General features: G+C 51.4%; 1 protein-coding gene across 1 annotated transcript in view; it reads right to left on the reverse strand.

The window, feature by feature from the left end:
• Window positions 1–16,531, reverse strand: part of LOC147092842 (neurexin-2-like) — a 1,315,750-nt gene that overhangs the window by 75,787 nt on the left and 1,223,432 nt on the right. Inside the window, exon 14 of the mRNA XM_085975700.1 lies at window positions 10,241–10,431. Coding sequence (XP_085831826.1) covers window positions 10,241–10,431 — 191 coding nt within the window. The remainder of the gene's footprint in view (window positions 1–10,240; window positions 10,432–16,531) is intronic.

A 16,531-nucleotide genomic window follows, 5' to 3' on the forward strand; every position in this document is an offset into this window, starting at 1 on the left:
TGCAGTACCGCAGCGTGCCGTGCCGCAGCGTGTGGCGCGGCGATATTCAGTTTCAGCGCCCTAAGTGGGACGCGGAGCGCCTCGAGCCTCGCCCCGTGTCCCTCGAGGGGCAATGAAACTGAATATCTGACGATCGCTAAAGCCTCGAACACTGCGCTAAATCCTGCGCTCAGGCGACTTTTGCGCCACTTTAGCGCCCCAACCCAATTTCTAGGCCTATGACTCTGTGGGGGAGAAATTCGGTTGTTAGCGCCATCGATTAACGCCTAAAGAGGCCGAGAAGTGGGGCGCTAGCCAATTTCCGGGCGGGCGCAAGGCACCTAGCGCCTCGCCCCATATTGAGCATGCATTTAGCGCCGGCGCTAAATCTTAGCACCTGCTCATGGGCGCAGGCTGATTATGACATCAGTTGAGTGTGCAACGCCTTTTGGGTGCCCCGGACTGGAAATTCAGTGGCGCCCCCCTCCGTAGCGCCTGGCGCTAATAGTGACAGCTTACCTGGGCCTAACCAAGTCACTCTCGGGCTGGAGGAGCGTTATTTAAAGGGGACTGATGTGGTTTAAAAGCGGCACCCATATTTGGAGCACAACTTCCTCGAGAGCTACAAAGAGTTGCTGAGCTGCACACTGAGAGCCATTTGACCACTGAGCCAATGTAGGCAGACGATCTTCAGCCGTCTGACCATCACCTTGCTGTTGGTGAGCCTTGACAATGGGGAACCTTCCTGTGGGCACTTATTATGGGGGCTGCATTGGAGGGGAACGTCCTGCTGCTGAATCATCTGGAAAGGGCACTGAGAGGCTGGGAGAGGGGGGCGGGCATGGCCAGACGGAGGAAGGCCAACAGACGTCGCCACAGCAGACCTTACGCTGGCAGGGTTTTCCGACAGCAGTTTTCCGACATGAACATGCCGGAGGAGCAGTGTGTCAGAAGGCTGCGATTTAGAAAGGAGGTGGTGACTGAGCTGTGCCTGCTGCTTCAGCCAGATCTGGAGCCTCAGATAAGGTGCAGGACACCTCTGTCGGTGGCTGAGAAGATGCCTGCTGACATGAACTTCTACGCGAGCGGCTCTTCTCAGGCTGCGCGTCAGAGGCTGATCAGAAGTAGCTTCTAGGCCCCTCTCACGGAATGCTAGCTGCCATTCCAAGAACAGGAATGGAACCGGTCTGATACCCCCAAGCCTGTGAAGGGCAAGATGCATGTAAATAGCAGGCATGGCCATTGTAAATGAAGAAAGTGTTTCATTACACAAAATGTGGTTCCTTCAAACTTGAGAAAGCTATGGCAACAGAAAGCAAAACTAATACACTGACACATAACTGGCTCTCACACCCGGGAGACTGTCCAAAACATAATTCACATTCCGACCATCTTCCTTGGCCTTGATTCCACTGCGCCAACCAAAGCATCCAATGCCCCATCAGTGAGGCGTTCCGCCCTCTGCCTCACCCTTTCCATGTCTTGCTCGGCTGGTGCGCCACAGGTAGGCTCCCACTGCTTTGAAGGCCTACAAGGCAGTGAGTGTGTCTGGTGATGCCAATTGACCTGCCCCTTTAAGAGCTGGCCGGCGCCAGTGTGTCTCAGGGAAAGTGATTATTGACAGCACCCTCGCTGCGCCCCACCGCTGCGAAATTGGGTTGCGCCGCCGGGTTAGCGCCTTAAGAGTAGCGTGCAGCGCCTGATTTAGCGCCGCAATCATCTTTAGGGGCGCTGCAACCCAATATCGCGCTAGGTGGCGCTAAATTGCTCCTGGCGCTAAACTTTGCGCATCGCCAGGACTAGCGCCCCAAACGCGACTATACTGAACTTCTAGGCCTGTGACTCTATGCATCTACCCTGTCAAGCCCTGTAAGAATTTTGTGTGTTTCAATGAGATCACCTCTCATTCTTCTAAACTCGAGAGAATATAGGCCTAGTCTACTCAATCTCTCCTCATAGGACAATCCCCCCATCCCAGGAACCAGTCTGGTGAATCTTCATTGCACTCCCTCTATGGCAAGTATATCCTTCCTTAGGTAAGGAAACCAAAACTATGCACAGAAAGGAGGTTGTCTTTATGATTAGAAAAGTACCACCTGATCCCAGTGTACAGATTTGTTTTTATTTATTGTTCATGCAATCACGGCCTTGTGAGTCACCTGAGCTCCCCAAAGGCCCAACATTAATTTTAAGTAACTTTGTTTGACTGTGGGAGAGCGAGGTATGAAACCTTTCAGGCCTGATCAAAATCTCTCGAAATAGGAGGCGAGGCAACAACATTGCCAACTCCCATTTATACAGCGCCTTTAATGTAGTAAAACGTCCCAGGGCGCTGCATAGGAGCGATTATCAGACTAAATTTGACACCGAGCCACATAAGGAGATATTAGGACAGGTGACCGAAAGCTTGGTCAAAGAGGTCAGTTTTAAGGAGCGTCTTATAGGAGGAGAGAGAGGCGGAGAGGTTTAGGGAGGGAATTCCAGAGCTTAGGGCCCAGGCAGCTGAAGGCACGGCCGCCAATGGTGGAGCGATTAAAATCGGGGGATGCTCAAGAGGCCAGAATTGGAGGAGCGCAGAGATCTCAGGGGGTTGTGGGGCTGGAGGCGGTTACAGAGATAGGGAGGGGGGCGGCGAGGAGGGATTTGAAAACAAGGATGAGAATATTAAAATTCAAGGATGGGCCACAATGCAATGGGATTTTTCGAGTGTCCCTTCCCATTGGCCTGCGTTATAGAGACAGGAAAAACTTGTTTTCTAAACAGCGGGGAGCATTAGAGAGGTGATGGGCTGGACTGTAATTTGATGCAATTGCCAGGCACAGTTAAGCGGCTGATCTGTGACAAATGAAGCTTTTCAGAAACTCACTTGCAGCCTTGACTGGGCAAAAGTCACTCACCTCAAACACACAATGGCATAACGAGAGCATTGGCTGCCGAGGAGTCAGCCGTGGCTCAATCGGCAGCACTCTCACCTCTGAGTCTGACGGTTGTGGGTTCAAGTCCCACCCCAGAGACTTGAGCACAATAAATCTAGGCTGACACTCCCAGTGCAGTACTGAGGGAGTGCTGCACTGTCGGAGGGGCTGTACTGAGGGAGTGCTGCACTGTCGGAGGGGCTGTACTGAGGGAGCACCGCACTGTCGGAGGGGCAGTACTGAGGGAGCGACGCACTGTCGGAGGGGCAGTACTGAGGGAGCGCCGCACTGTCGGAGGGGCAGTACTGAGGGAGCGCCGCACTGTCGGGGGGGCAGTACTGAGGGAGTGCCGCACTGTCGGAGGGGCAGTACTGAGGGAGCGCCGCACTGTCGGAGGGGCAGTACTGAGGGAGCGCCGCACTGTCGGAAGGGCAGTAGTGAGGGAGCGCCGCACTGTCGGAGGGGCGGTACTGAGGGAGCGCCGCACTGTCGGAGGGGCAGTACTGAGGGAGCGCCGCACTGTCGGAGGGGCAGTACTGAGGGAGCGCCGCACTGTCGGAGGGGCAGTACTGAGGGAGCGCCGCACTGTCGGGGGGGCAGTACTGAGGGAGTGCCGCACTGTCGGAGGGGCAGTACTGAGGGAGCGCCGCACTGTCGGAGGGGCAGTACTGAGGGAGCGCCGCACTGTCGGAAGGGCAGTAGTGAGGGAGCGCCGCACTGTCGGAGGGGCGGTACTGAGGGAGCGCCGCACTGTCGGAGGGGCAGTACTGAGGGAGCGCCGCACCGTGGGAGAGGTAGTACTGAGGGAGTGCCGCACTGTCGGAGGGGCAGGACTGAGGGAGCGCTGCACTGTCGGAGGGGCAGTACTGAGGGAGTGCCGCACTGTCGGAGGGACAGTACTGAGGGACGCTGCACCGTCGGAGGGGCAGTACTGAGGGAGCGCAGCACTGTCGGAGGTGCCTTATTTCGGATGAGACGTTAAACTGAGGCCCCGTCTGCCCTCTCAGGTGGACGTAAAAGATCCCCCGGCCACTATTTTGAAGAAGGGCAGGGAAGTTCTCCCCGGTGTCCTGGGGCCAATATTTATCCCTCAATCAACATCACTATAAACAGATGATCTGGTCATTATCACATTGCTGTTTGTGGGAGCTTGCTGTGCCCAAATTGGCTGCCACGTTTCCAACATTACAACAGTGACTATCTCGGGGAGCCAGTGTCTTCAGGGAAGGGGGAGGGAAGGGAAGGAAATAGAAGCTGGGGGCTTTGAGGGGAGGGGCAAGGGCAAGTGAAGGTTTCCTCGTCTGTACAGGGCCTGCTCCAGTGGGTGTCCCTCCCTCCTCCCCCTCCCACTGTACCAAACGCTGCAATTGCTTAAAAAAGTGATCGGGATGGAGCAGAACCACGGCTTATGAATCCTGAACGTGCTGCTCTATAACCAAGAGGACCTTCCACTCTCCGAGCTCGCTGTTGCCTTGCTTCCCCATTACCAGCGAGGACCTTACAACCTCAATCTTCCCTGTTGCCTAGTTACTACATGAGGAGATAGGAGCCCGGCTAACCCGCAACGTTCCACTGCAGTCTTCGTCTGCACAGGAATTGCACAAATGCTCTTTTTTTTAATATAAATTTTCGAGTGAAATTGTCGATAAGGCCCCAATTTGCCAGCACCTTTATTACAGAGTATTTACAGCACAGAAACAGGCCATTCGGCCCATCTGCTCCACGCTGGTGTTTCTGCTCCACACGAGCCTCCTCCCACCCCTCTTCATCTCACCCCGTCAACATAACCTTCTATTCCCTTCTCCCTCATGTGCTTGTCTAGCCTCCCCTTAAATGCATCGATACTATTCGCCTCAACCACTCCCTGTGGGAGCGAGTTCCACATTCTCACCACTCTCTGGGTAAAGAAGTTTCTCCTGAATTCCCGATTGGATTTATTAGTGACTATCTTATATTGATGGCCCCTAGTTCTGGTCTCCCCCACAAGTGCAAACATCTTCTCTACGTCGACCCTATCGAACCCCTTCATAACCATAAAGACCTCGATCAGGTCACCCCTCAGCCTTCTCTTTTCTAGCCTGTTTAGTCTTTCAGGACATCATACTGTACATCCTTTACAACTAATACAAGTTTGAGGACTAGGAAACACTGTAAACATCTGGTTAGTACTCTTTATTAATCAGGTCAATGGGATAATAATTGACAACCCCTTAATGCCGTGTATCTGAGATACTTGTTTGTCCTGAAGCCTTTGTTGTTGTAGGGGTCTCTGTTAAATCAGAGGTTTCTTGAAGGTGGTGCTCTCTGCAGGTGCTGGGGATTTGACTGGGATGGGGCTATAGGCAGCCCCATAGCAAACAATGTTACACAGAATTACAGAGTGTTCACAGCACAGAAACAGGCCATTCGGCCCAACTGCTCCGTGCCAGTGTTTATGCTCCACACGAGCCTCCTCCCACCCCTCTTCATCTCAGCCTTATCAACATATCCTTCTATTTCTTCCTCCCTTGTGTGTTTATCCAGCTTCCCCTTAAATGCATCTAGGCTATTCGCCTCAACCCCTCCCTGTGGTAGCGAGTTCCACATTCCAAACTAGCACAACTACCGCTTAATCTTAAAATAATAACAGAAAACGCTGGAAACACTCAGCAGGCCGGGCAGCATCCGTGAGGAGAGAGAAGCAAGAGTTAACGTTCCAGGTCTGGGACATAACAACGCAGTGAGGGCAACGGGGCATCTGGGACCTTAGTGAACAAGGGGACAAACTGTGTATCTCCTTAACCAGTGAGATAGAAGGATTGAGAAATAAACAAGGGCTGAGAAGGAGGGTGAAGTAGAATCAAATCAGGTACAGGAAGAGAAATAAAGGGAGGGAAAGAAAGACTGGATGAAGAGAGAGAGATATCGAGACAGAAAGGAAAAGTATTTATTTTAAATGTGATATTGTGGCAGAGCCACTGAATGACTCTGGGCAATTGTACATAATTCCCTTTAATGATGTTCTAACACCAGCCTAAGCCTGTACCATTGTGTTAGACATTACTTCGTTTTGTATATAGTGTTTGTATGCATGGGGCGTGGCCCCTTTAAGAGCGCGGGAAAACGCGGGCAAACGCGATGACGTCACGTCGCAAACCACGTGACTGCCCAGGCAAGTCCTCGTGGAACCTCCATCTTGTTAAGACCTGTTTTCGTGGCTCTCCTGTATCGATCTCATCAAACTGTTTGAACTCGTTTAGTTTTACATTAAAGACCTGTTTGATTGATCTCCTGAGTCGACCTCAGTTATTAGTTCGGAATTCGTCAATTCCTACAATATTATTAAAATCTCCAACAACTTTCACTTTCTGGGCCAGAGAGGTTGATTGGCCGTCATGAACAATTATCACAGCATTAACAGGGTACTGAAGCTGTCCCAGACCTGAAACGTTAACTCTGTTTCTCTCTCTCCACGGATGCTGCCTGGCCCGCTGAGTGTTGCCAGCATTTTCTGTTGTTATTTCAGATTTCCGGCATCCGCAGTATATTTGCTATTGTACGGTTTAATCTATGTATCTCACTAGCACGGAGGTCTCAAACTTCTGAGTTGTTTCCTCCAGCTAGTGCACTGGCTCGTGGCGTCACCTGGAGTGGAATGGGTGCCCGCCGCCACAGCCAGTTGTGATGGCTGTACCCCTCCAAGCCTCGTCAAGAAGCCAGGCTGGTTGCTCGATCACAGAACGCTTGGCTTGGTCCCAGTTATTCCGTCCCAGTAGTCGGCCACGGGAGGGTCGACTCGGCTCTCGTCTCCAACCACCAGGAGCGTCACCTTGGAGCCAAGTTGATTCGAAAGAGTCCAGAATGCTCGCTCGCTATTTTAATTCTCCGCCCCCCACTCCCACTCTGACCTCTCCGTCCTCAGATTGTTACACTGTTCTAACGACGCTCAACGTAAGCTCGAGGAACAGCACCGCATCTTTCCATTAGGCACTTTACAGCACTCTGGACTCAACATTGATTTGAACAATTTCAGATCATAACCTCTGCCCCCATTTTGTCGGAGGCAGCTGTTGATGATTCTGCCATTCCCATTTACACCTCCTCTAGACCCATCCATTGTTTCTTTACTTGTTCCATTACCATCTCCTTTTGACTTTTGAGTGTCAGCCAGTGGCTCACTGGGCAGCACCCTCTCCTCTGAGTCAGAAGGTCGTGGGTTCAAGTCCCACTCCAGGAACTTGAGCACAAAAATCCAGGCTGACACTCCCAGTGCAGCACTGAGGGAGCGCCGCACTGTCGGAGGGGCAGTACTGAGGGAGCGCCGCACTGTCGGTGGGGCAGTGCTGAGGGAGCACCGCACTGACGGAGGGGCAGTACTGAGGGAGCGCCGCACTGTCGGAGGGGCAGTACTGAGGGAGCGCCGCACTGTTGGAGGGGCCGTACTGAGGGAGTGCCGCACTGTCGGAGGGGCAGTACTGAGGGAGCGCCGCACTGTCGGAGGGGCAGTACTGAGGGAGCGCCGCACTGTCGGAGGGGCAGTACTGAGGGAGCGCCGCACTGTCGAAGGGGCAGTACTGACGGGGCGCTGCACTGTCGGAGGGGCAGTACTGAGGGAGCGCTGCACTGTTGGAGGGGCAGTACTGAGGGAGCGCTGCACTGTTGGAGGGGCAGTACTGAGGGAGCATTGCACTGTAGGAGGGGCCGTCTTTCGGATGAGACGTTAAACCGAGACCCCGTCTACTCTCTCAGGTGGATGTAAAAGATCCCATGGCCACTATTGGAAGAAGAGCAGGGGGAGTTCTCCCCGGTGTCCTGGGGCCAATAGTTATCCCTCAACCAGCATCACTAAAACAGATTACCTGGTCATTATCACATTGCTGTTTGTGGGATCTTGTTGTGCGCAAATTGTCTGCTGCATTTCCTACATTACAGCAGTGACAACACTTCAAAAAGTATTTCATTGGCTGTAAAGCGCTTTGCGATGTCCTGAGGTGGTGAAAGGCGCTGGATAAAGGCAAGTTTTTCTTGCAAAAAAATGAGGAAAAGTAGGAAAGGCGGCAGCGAATTGGCGCACAGCAAGATCCCACTGACTTAGCCCACCAATTGTGCTGTCCAGCAGGGCTTGCGGGTAAAAGACTCAGCACTGGCATTCCCAACCTCTTCTGCTGGTAAACCCCCAGGTGTGCCCCCAAACCCACCAACGCCCTGCTACTCACAGCCCCTCCCCCCTTACCCCGCGAATCGTGGCAGGTCAGCAACATAAGAACATAAGAATTGGGAGCAGGAGTCGGCCATTCGGTCCCTCGAGCCTGCTCCGCCAATCAATAAGATCATGGCTGATCATCGATCTCATCTCCACTTTCCCCGCCCAATCCCCATATCCCTCGATTCCCCGAGAGTCCAAAAGCCTCTCTGTGCATGGACCGTGCCCGCAGTTCCTTGGAAAGTAACACTTGAGAAATGAATATCAGGGTGAGTTGCCATTTCAATTTCGAGCAACTCACCCTCAGCACGGCACTGGAGTGTCGGCCTGGGTTATGGGTTCAAGTCTCTGGAGTGGGACAGGAACCCACGAGCTTCTGACTCAGAGGGGGGCGAGTGTTACCCACTGATCTACGGGTGACTCAAAGGGTCTTCAGAGAAAAGGAAAACCGATAAAGAATAATAAAGATCATCCTGATTGTTAACTGCGCATAGCACAGTTGCTGCCTTTTGTCGGCCACAACAGTTGCGATTCAACGTTCCCTGTGTTGTCTTAGATGTAGAGATATCCAGTCTTAGAACTTTCCATAATTACTAGGCTTTATGAGTCGGGTCTATTTTCAACAGAGAAGCGAATACATAAGAACATAAGAAATAGGGGCAGGAGTCGGCCATTCGGCCCCTCGAGCCTGCTCCGCCATTCAATAAGATCATGGCTGATCTTCGACCTCATCTCCACTTTCCTGCACTATCCCCATATCCCTTGATTCTTTTAATATTCAAAAATCTATCGATCTCTCTCTTGAATATACTCAACGACTGAGCCTCCACAGCCCTCTGGGGTAGAGAATTCCAAAGATTCACCACCCTCGGAGTGAAGAAATTTCTCCTCATCTCAGTCCTGAGACTGTGACCCCTGGTTCTAGACTCTCCAGCCAATGGGAAGCAGCCTCTCAGCGTCTGCCCGGCCATGTCCTCGAAGAATTTTATATGTTTCAATGAGAGGCCCCAGGATGTCCCACCTCGCAGATCTTTTGGCGCTCCAATCTCCACTCATTTCGCCAGGCATCGTCCCCTTGCTGGGTTACCGTTCCACAGGACGCCCCTTCGCCCTCCGATAGCTCGCCGGAGCGGCCACTGCGTGTCCCCGTGGTTGAAGAGACCTGTAGGAGATGCACCACAGTCCAGCAGGGTTTACTGGATCAGAACAGGAGGAGGTCATTCAGCACCTTCAAGCCTGTTCCGCCATTCAATTGGATTGTGGCTGATCAGCATCTTAACTCCATGAGGGTTCCGTAACCTTACTAACAAAAGGTCTATCAATCTCAGTTTTGAAATTTTCAAGCAGGAGCCCAGACCCTGGTCAATCATTCCTCGACCCAAGCCAAGATCAAATAATTAATTTGCCCAAAAACTTAAACTGGACCAGCCACAAAGCCTTTCCACCATCTACAAGGCACAAGTCAGGAGTGTGATGGAATACTCTCCACTTGCCTGGGTGAGTGCAGCTCCAACAACACTCAAGAAGCTCGACACCATCCAGGACAAAGCAGCCCGCTTGATTGGCACCCCATCCACCACCTTAAACATTCACTCCCTCCACCACCGCCGCACCGTGGCTGCAGTGTGCACCATCTACAAGATGCACTGCAGCAACTCGCCAAGGCTTCTTCGGCAGCACCTCCCAAACCCGCGACCTCTTCCACCTAGAAGGACAAGGGCAACCGGTGCATGGGAACACCACCACCTCCACGTTCCCCTCCCAGTCACTCACACCATCCTGACTTGGAAATATATCGGCCGATCCTTCATCGTCGCTGGGTCAAAATCCTGGAATTCGCTCACAGCGCTGTGAGAGCACCTTCACCACACGGACTGCAGCAGTTCAAGAAGGCGGCTCCCCACCACCTTCTCGAGGGCAACAAGGGATGGGCAATAAATGCTGGGCCTCGCCAGCGACGCCCACATCCCGCGAATGAATTAAACAAACTCAGTATAGACCCAGGATTGAACCCAAGATCTCTCTGAGCTGCATATGGGTCACCCACTGACGGGATGGAATTGCTCTGTCATTGGAGAAGCTGCAACAAATGGGTGTTCAGGATCCCGTTTGCAGATCATTCCCCCCGCCCAACCACCGAGGACATCGTGTGTTTCGGGCTTACCTTTCAGGTCGAGGTTCCTGGCACCATTCGAGTGTTGGGTCACCGTCCTGGAGTCAATCTTGAGCGTGTGGACATTGTTCGGATCCCGAGAGACCATCACGTTGTGCCACTGGTTGTCGTTGATGGGCTTGTCCGAGTTCCCCTTCATCAGCGAAGGACCGTTCCCCAGGTCAAACACGTAATGCAGGTACCTGTTAAAAGCAAACGGCATTAGGACTCACGCAGGGCTCCATCAAACTTCCCATTCCTATCCACTCTCAGAGCAAGAACGACCTGCATTTAGATAGTGCCTTTCGCTTAGTAAAAGAAGTCCCAAGGCGCTTCACAGGAGCGTTAATCAGACAACAACTTGACTCCGAACCACATAAAGAGATATTCGGGCAGGTGACTGTGACTCCCAGTTCTAGACTCCCCAGCCATTGGGAAACATCCTCCCTGCATGTTTCCCCCTTAGTAGAGGGGTCAATGACCAGGGGGCCTAGTTCCAAGGTAAGGGGCAGGAGGTTTAGAGGGGATTTGAGGAAAAACTTTTTCACCCAGTGGGTGGTTGGAATCTGGAACTCACTGCCTGAAAGGGTGGTAGAGGCAGGAACCCTCACAACATTCAAGAAGCATTTAGATGAGCACTTGAAACGCCATAGCATACAAGGCGACGGACCAAGTGCTGGAAAATGGAATTAGAATAGACAGGGCTTGATGGCCGGCGCGGACACGATGGGCCGAAGGGCCTCTTTCTGTGCTGTATAACTCTATGACTCTATGCATCTACCCTGTCAAGCCCTGTAAGAATTTTGTATGTTTCAATGAGATCACCTCTCATTCTTCTAAACTCTAGAGAATATAGGCCTAGTCTACTCAATCTCTCCTCATAGGACAATCCCCCCATCCCAGGAACCAGTCTGGTGAACCTTCGTTGCACTCCCTCTATGGCAAGTATATCCTTCCTTAGCTAAGGAGACCAAAACTGTACACAATACTCCAGGTGTGGTCTCACCAGGGCCCTATATAATTGCAGTAAGACGTCTTTACTCTTATACTCAAATCCTTTTGTAATAAAGGCCAACATACCATTTGCTTTCCTAATTGCTTGCTGTACCTGCATGTTAACTTTCAGTGATTCGTGTACAAGGACACCCAGGTCCCTCTGAACACCAACATTTCCCAATCTCTCCTCATTTAAAAAATTCTCTGCTTTTCTATTTTTTCCTACCAAAGTGGATAACTTCACATTTCTCCACATTACCCACTCACTTAGCCTGCCTATATCCCCTTGAAGCCTCTTGCATCCTCCTCACAGCTTACATTCCCAACCAGCTTTGTGAATGGGCTCTCCAGCCTAATCTCACTTTCCAGCTCTTGGTCCGTAGCCCTGTAGGTTACGACACTTCAAGTGCACATCCAAGTACTTTTTAAATGTGATGAGGGTCTCTGCCTCGACCACCCTTTCAGGCAGTGAGTTCCAGACCCCCACCACCCTCTGGGTGAAGAAAGTTCTCCTCAACTCCCCTCTAATCCTTCTCCCAATTACTTTAAATCTCTGCCCCCTGGTTATTGACCTCTCTGCTGTGGGAAATTGTAGACATTGATTTTCGTTGACTAAGTCAGTGCGAATAATCCTCTGTGTATTTGTTCTCCCAGGGATTCGTTTTGACGAGGACAGGAAGATGGTTGTTTTGAAGATCAGAGCATGAAGGAAACTTCCTCTACCTGAAGAAAAGGGACATTCCCAGCTAAAATCTGTGCACATAAAGTACCTCTTAAGCAGGCTAACGGGAAGGAACACTTGAATAATTCCAGTGCGTTATGGCCCATCCCTTGATCTTAAAATTCTCATCCTTGTTTTCAAATCCATCAATGGCCTCGCCCCCCTCCCTATCTCAGTAACCTCCTCCAGCCCCACAACCCTCCGAGATCTCTGCGCTCCTCCAATTCTGGCCTCTTGCGCATCCCCCGATTTTAATCGCTCCACCATTGGCGGCCGTGCCTTCAGCTGCCGGGGCCCTAAGCTCTGGAATTCCCTCCCTAAACCTCTCCGCCTCTCGCTCCTCCTTTAAGATGCTCCTTAAACCGACCTCTTTGACCAAGCTTTTGGTCACCTGCCCTAATATCTCCTTATGTGGCTCGGTGTCAAATTTAGTCTGATAATCGCTCCTGTGCAGCGCCCTGGGTCGTTTTAGTACATTAAAGGCGCTGTATAAATGGGAGTTGGCAATGTTGTTGCCTCGCCTCCTATTTCGAGAGATTTTGATCAGGCCTGAAAGGTTTCATACCTCGCTCTCCCACAGTCAAACAAAGTTACTTAAAATTAATGTTGGGCCTTTGGGGAGCTCAGGTGACTCACAAGGCCGTGATTGCATGAACAATAAATAAAAACAAATCTGTACACTGGGATCAGGTGGTACTTTTCTAATCATAAAGACAGCCTCCTTCCTGTGCACAGTTTTGGTCTCCTTACCTAAGGAAGGATATACTTGCCATAGAGGGGGTGCAATGAAGGTTCACCAGACTGATTCCTGGGATGGGGGCATTGTCCTATGAGGAGAGACTGAGTAGACTAGGCCTATATTCTCTAGAGTTTAGAAGAATGAGAGGTGACCTCATTGAAACATACAAGATTCTTACAGCGCCTGACAGGGTAGAAGCTGAGAGGTTGTTTCCCCTGGCTGGGGAGTCTAGAATCAGGGGTCACAGGCTCAGAATAAGAGGTCGGCCATTTAGGACTGAGATGAGGAGAAATCTCTTCACTCAGAGGGTGGTGAATCTGTAGAATTCTCTACCCCAGAGGGCTGTGGAGGCTCAGTCATTGAGTATATTCAAGACTGAGAGTGATAGACTTTTGAATATTAAGGGAATCAAGGGATATGGGGAGCGGGCGGGATAGTGGAGTTGAGGCAGAAGATCAGCCATGATCTTATTGAATGGCGGAGCAGGCTCGAGGGGCCGAATGGCCGATTCCTGCTCCTATGTTCTTTTCAGCCGGCACAGACACGATGGGCCGAATGGCCTCCTCCTGTGCCGTAAATTCCTCTGATTCCGTGATTCTTCAGCTGGGCTGGCACTCCCGCGTGCTTCAGGCCTTTCAGTTGCTAAACCAAGATCCTGTCTTCCTTGGTTGCCGAAGAGTCCGGCGGCAATTTGTGACAGCACTCCTGCTTCAACCAAAACCAGCAGCAAACAAGTGAACCGATCCGTTCATCCCAATGCTGTTTTGGGGATCTTCCTGTGTATAAAATGGCCGTTGTGTTTAACAGTGACTCATGGGGCTATCAAACTCTTTTGAGATGTTCCTGAGATGTAATAATGTGCTGTAAAAATACAAGTCTGTTGTCTTAAAAGTTCTTTTTTTTTTAACTTACGGACGGTGAGCAGAACAACAACAATTGCATTTGTTTAACGCCTTTAACATAGTAAAACGTCTCAAGGAGCTGAAAGTATATTCATTTTTAATTTTGATATATACTAAAAGGCTTTGCCAGGCCACAAGGTTTTTCAAAGTGAAATAAAGTTGGTGAATGTAACAGACGGTCTTTCACTGATAAGTGGTCATGGAATGTGCTTTACTAAGAGGCAGCAAACATGCTTTCAAAAGAAATTGTCGGGTCTGCAAGCTGCTTTGTGATGGAGATACTTCAAGAGCCGCGTTTCGGATAAGCAGATGCTGACAGAACAAATGGTTGTGGCTGCAGTGGGGTAAGTCACAGGCAACAGAGATGAACAAACCCCCTTAGATTTGCAGACTTCGGAGGAGGGGGTGGGTTTGGAGGCGGGACTGCTGGGAAAATCAAAAAGAATGGGAGCGGGTCCCGAACCCGCCTGCAACCAATCTTCCTGGGAGGCGGGTCCCCAGTTTGCGCACGGACCCGACTCCTAGCAGCAGGAAGAGGACTATAGCCACTTAACTGCCTGTTAACAGGCAGTTAATAGGCAGTTAAGAGGCTTTTTCCCTTTCTGAGACCTCTGCTGCAGGCTTCCCGACGTCGGGGAACCCCGCCAGGGTAAGTGAGGCGTGCTGTGGGGCTGTTGTAATGTTTGTGTATAGATGACAGCTGCAGAAGTGGTGTGAAGGATGCAATGGGACACTGGTGAGTATCAGAGGTAAGGAAATGTTGGGAAAGTCATTTTTAATGTGTTTAGATTTTTCTGTAGGTGACCAGCTTTGAAGTGTTTGTGTGGGTTCACCTCATTGGGAGAAGTGACAGATTATTTCTGTACCCTCACCTGCAGCTGCCATCTATTTTATCCTAAGGAGAGAGTCATTGGAGAGCCTGGGAGCAAGGGCTCACTTTTGTATAGTGATTGTCAGTGTTTGACAGCACCTCAATGCTGTCAAACACTGTCAAATCATCTGTCAAAAATAAATGGTTCATATCCCTTTAAGAAAACTAGCAGCTGAAGTATCATCAATTGACATTATCTGACACGGGCTTTCCTTTAATTGGCAGCAAGCCCGCAGGGCGGGCTTAACGAGGCCAATCAGGGGAAAATAGCGTCTGTACGTCGGACGTCACTGGGGGGCGGGACTAGAACCCGGAAGGCAGCAGTCTCGCCCCCAACTCGTCTCGGTAAGTAAAATCCAGCCCTTCGTGTCTACAACGAACAGGCCACAGGGTTGTGGAATGACTTTTGGCGGCTAAAGGGAGGAGTCAGACCTTGGGAGTTCTGAAATAGAGGATGCAACGTAATACGCGAAATGTGACCGAGTGGTTTGCTGCCACTTCCGCCAACTTGTATGAGTGAATGAGCAAGTTGGGCTTTGATAAAGGCATCTAACGGGTAACCACACGGGATGTGTGGGTGTGAAAGTTTGACAGCTCAAACAACTCAGGTCGAACATTAAAGGAACGCCTCTCACAATCTCTGAATGATTGATTTACGGAGAAAGGCAAGGAAAACAGCATAAAAGAGAGTGACTAAAAATATCAGCACTGCAGTCGGAAGGAAGGGCCTACAATCAACGCCGGACTGATCATCCGTGGGTGGTTGTATACGATTTCCTGTAACATTATTGGTGTACAGTGGTTGGGGTTTTGAATCTGTCTTAGGAACAATAAAAGGTTGAAGATGGAACTGGTATGTCTGGTGTAATTTCACATAAGTCTCAAGTCCGAACTCTATAACCTGTTAGACGGGGTGAGGGGTAATTCCACATGTCCTACAGCGCTTCACAGGAGCGTTACCAGACAGCAATTGCTTAGAAGTGGCTGATTTTTCCCGCCCATAACCCAGGAACGCTAAGGCAAAAATCTAGCGATCAAAATGTTGCCCTGGATAAGATAATCTACCTCTGTGCCGCGAAGGGAATGAATCGTCTGCGATTTTCTGGTCCATACGGCTCGGTATCACACCATACAACGGATCCAGCCCTAACCCACTGCAGAAGCCGTGTTTCCAACATTACAACGGTGACTACACTTCAAAACAAAATGTACGTCATTGGCTGCAAAGCATTTTTGGAGCGTCCTGAGGTGGTGAAAGGCGCTGTATCACTAGACCAGCAGTTGAACATAACTACACAAGCCAGCGGAGACTAAGGCCTAGAAATTGATTATAGCCACGTTTAGGGCGCCAGCCTCGCCAGGGCGCTAAAAGTAGCGCCCCGGAAGCAGTCGCGGCCGCCCTGGAGGCGCCCCGCATCCCTCTTGGGGCGCTGTAACTGAATATCGTTGCGCAACGTGCCGCAGTGCCACACGCTGCGGCACGTCGTGCTGCGGTACTGCAGGCCTTCCTCCCCTTCTTAAAGGGGAGGGGCCTTGTTCTGCGCGATCTGGGGCCCAGCTGGGCCCCCGAGGATCACGAGTGCCGGCAAAAGAGCCCGGCACCGAGGAGAAGTGCCGGGCTCTTGGAACGCAGCCGGCACTCCGCGGCGGGGGGGGGGGGGGTTAGGAGGCCGGGGACGGGAGCGCAGAGAGGTGCTGGCAGGCAGCCAACAACAAAGATGGCCGCCCCGCACCTCTCCTTTAATTTGCGCCTCTACCGCCACAGGTAGGCCCCCCTGAACCGGTCGCACATAGCGTCCGGCGGTAAAGCAGGGGGCGCTTCCTAATATCGCGGCCGGGGCGTTAGCGGGGCGCTGCACACACCGATGACATCATTGGTAGCGGCGCAGCACTAACGGCTAACGCCACCATTAGCGTCCCGCAGAATTTAGTGGGAGGCGTGGCCAGTGGCTTGCGGCCCACTTAGCGCCTTCTTAAGGCGCTAACAGGTGGCACAGCCACCTGAATTTCTAGGCCTAAGAAACAACAGCATTTTAGAAAGTTCGGACACATGCACCAGGAATTTCCACAGGGT

Source organism: Somniosus microcephalus, unplaced genomic scaffold (assembly GCF_052327205.1).
Source record: "Somniosus microcephalus isolate GS21.2 unplaced genomic scaffold, FLI_Smic_1.0 unresolved_chr2, whole genome shotgun sequence".
NCBI classification, from domain to species: Eukaryota; Metazoa; Chordata; class Chondrichthyes; order Squaliformes; family Somniosidae; genus Somniosus; species Somniosus microcephalus.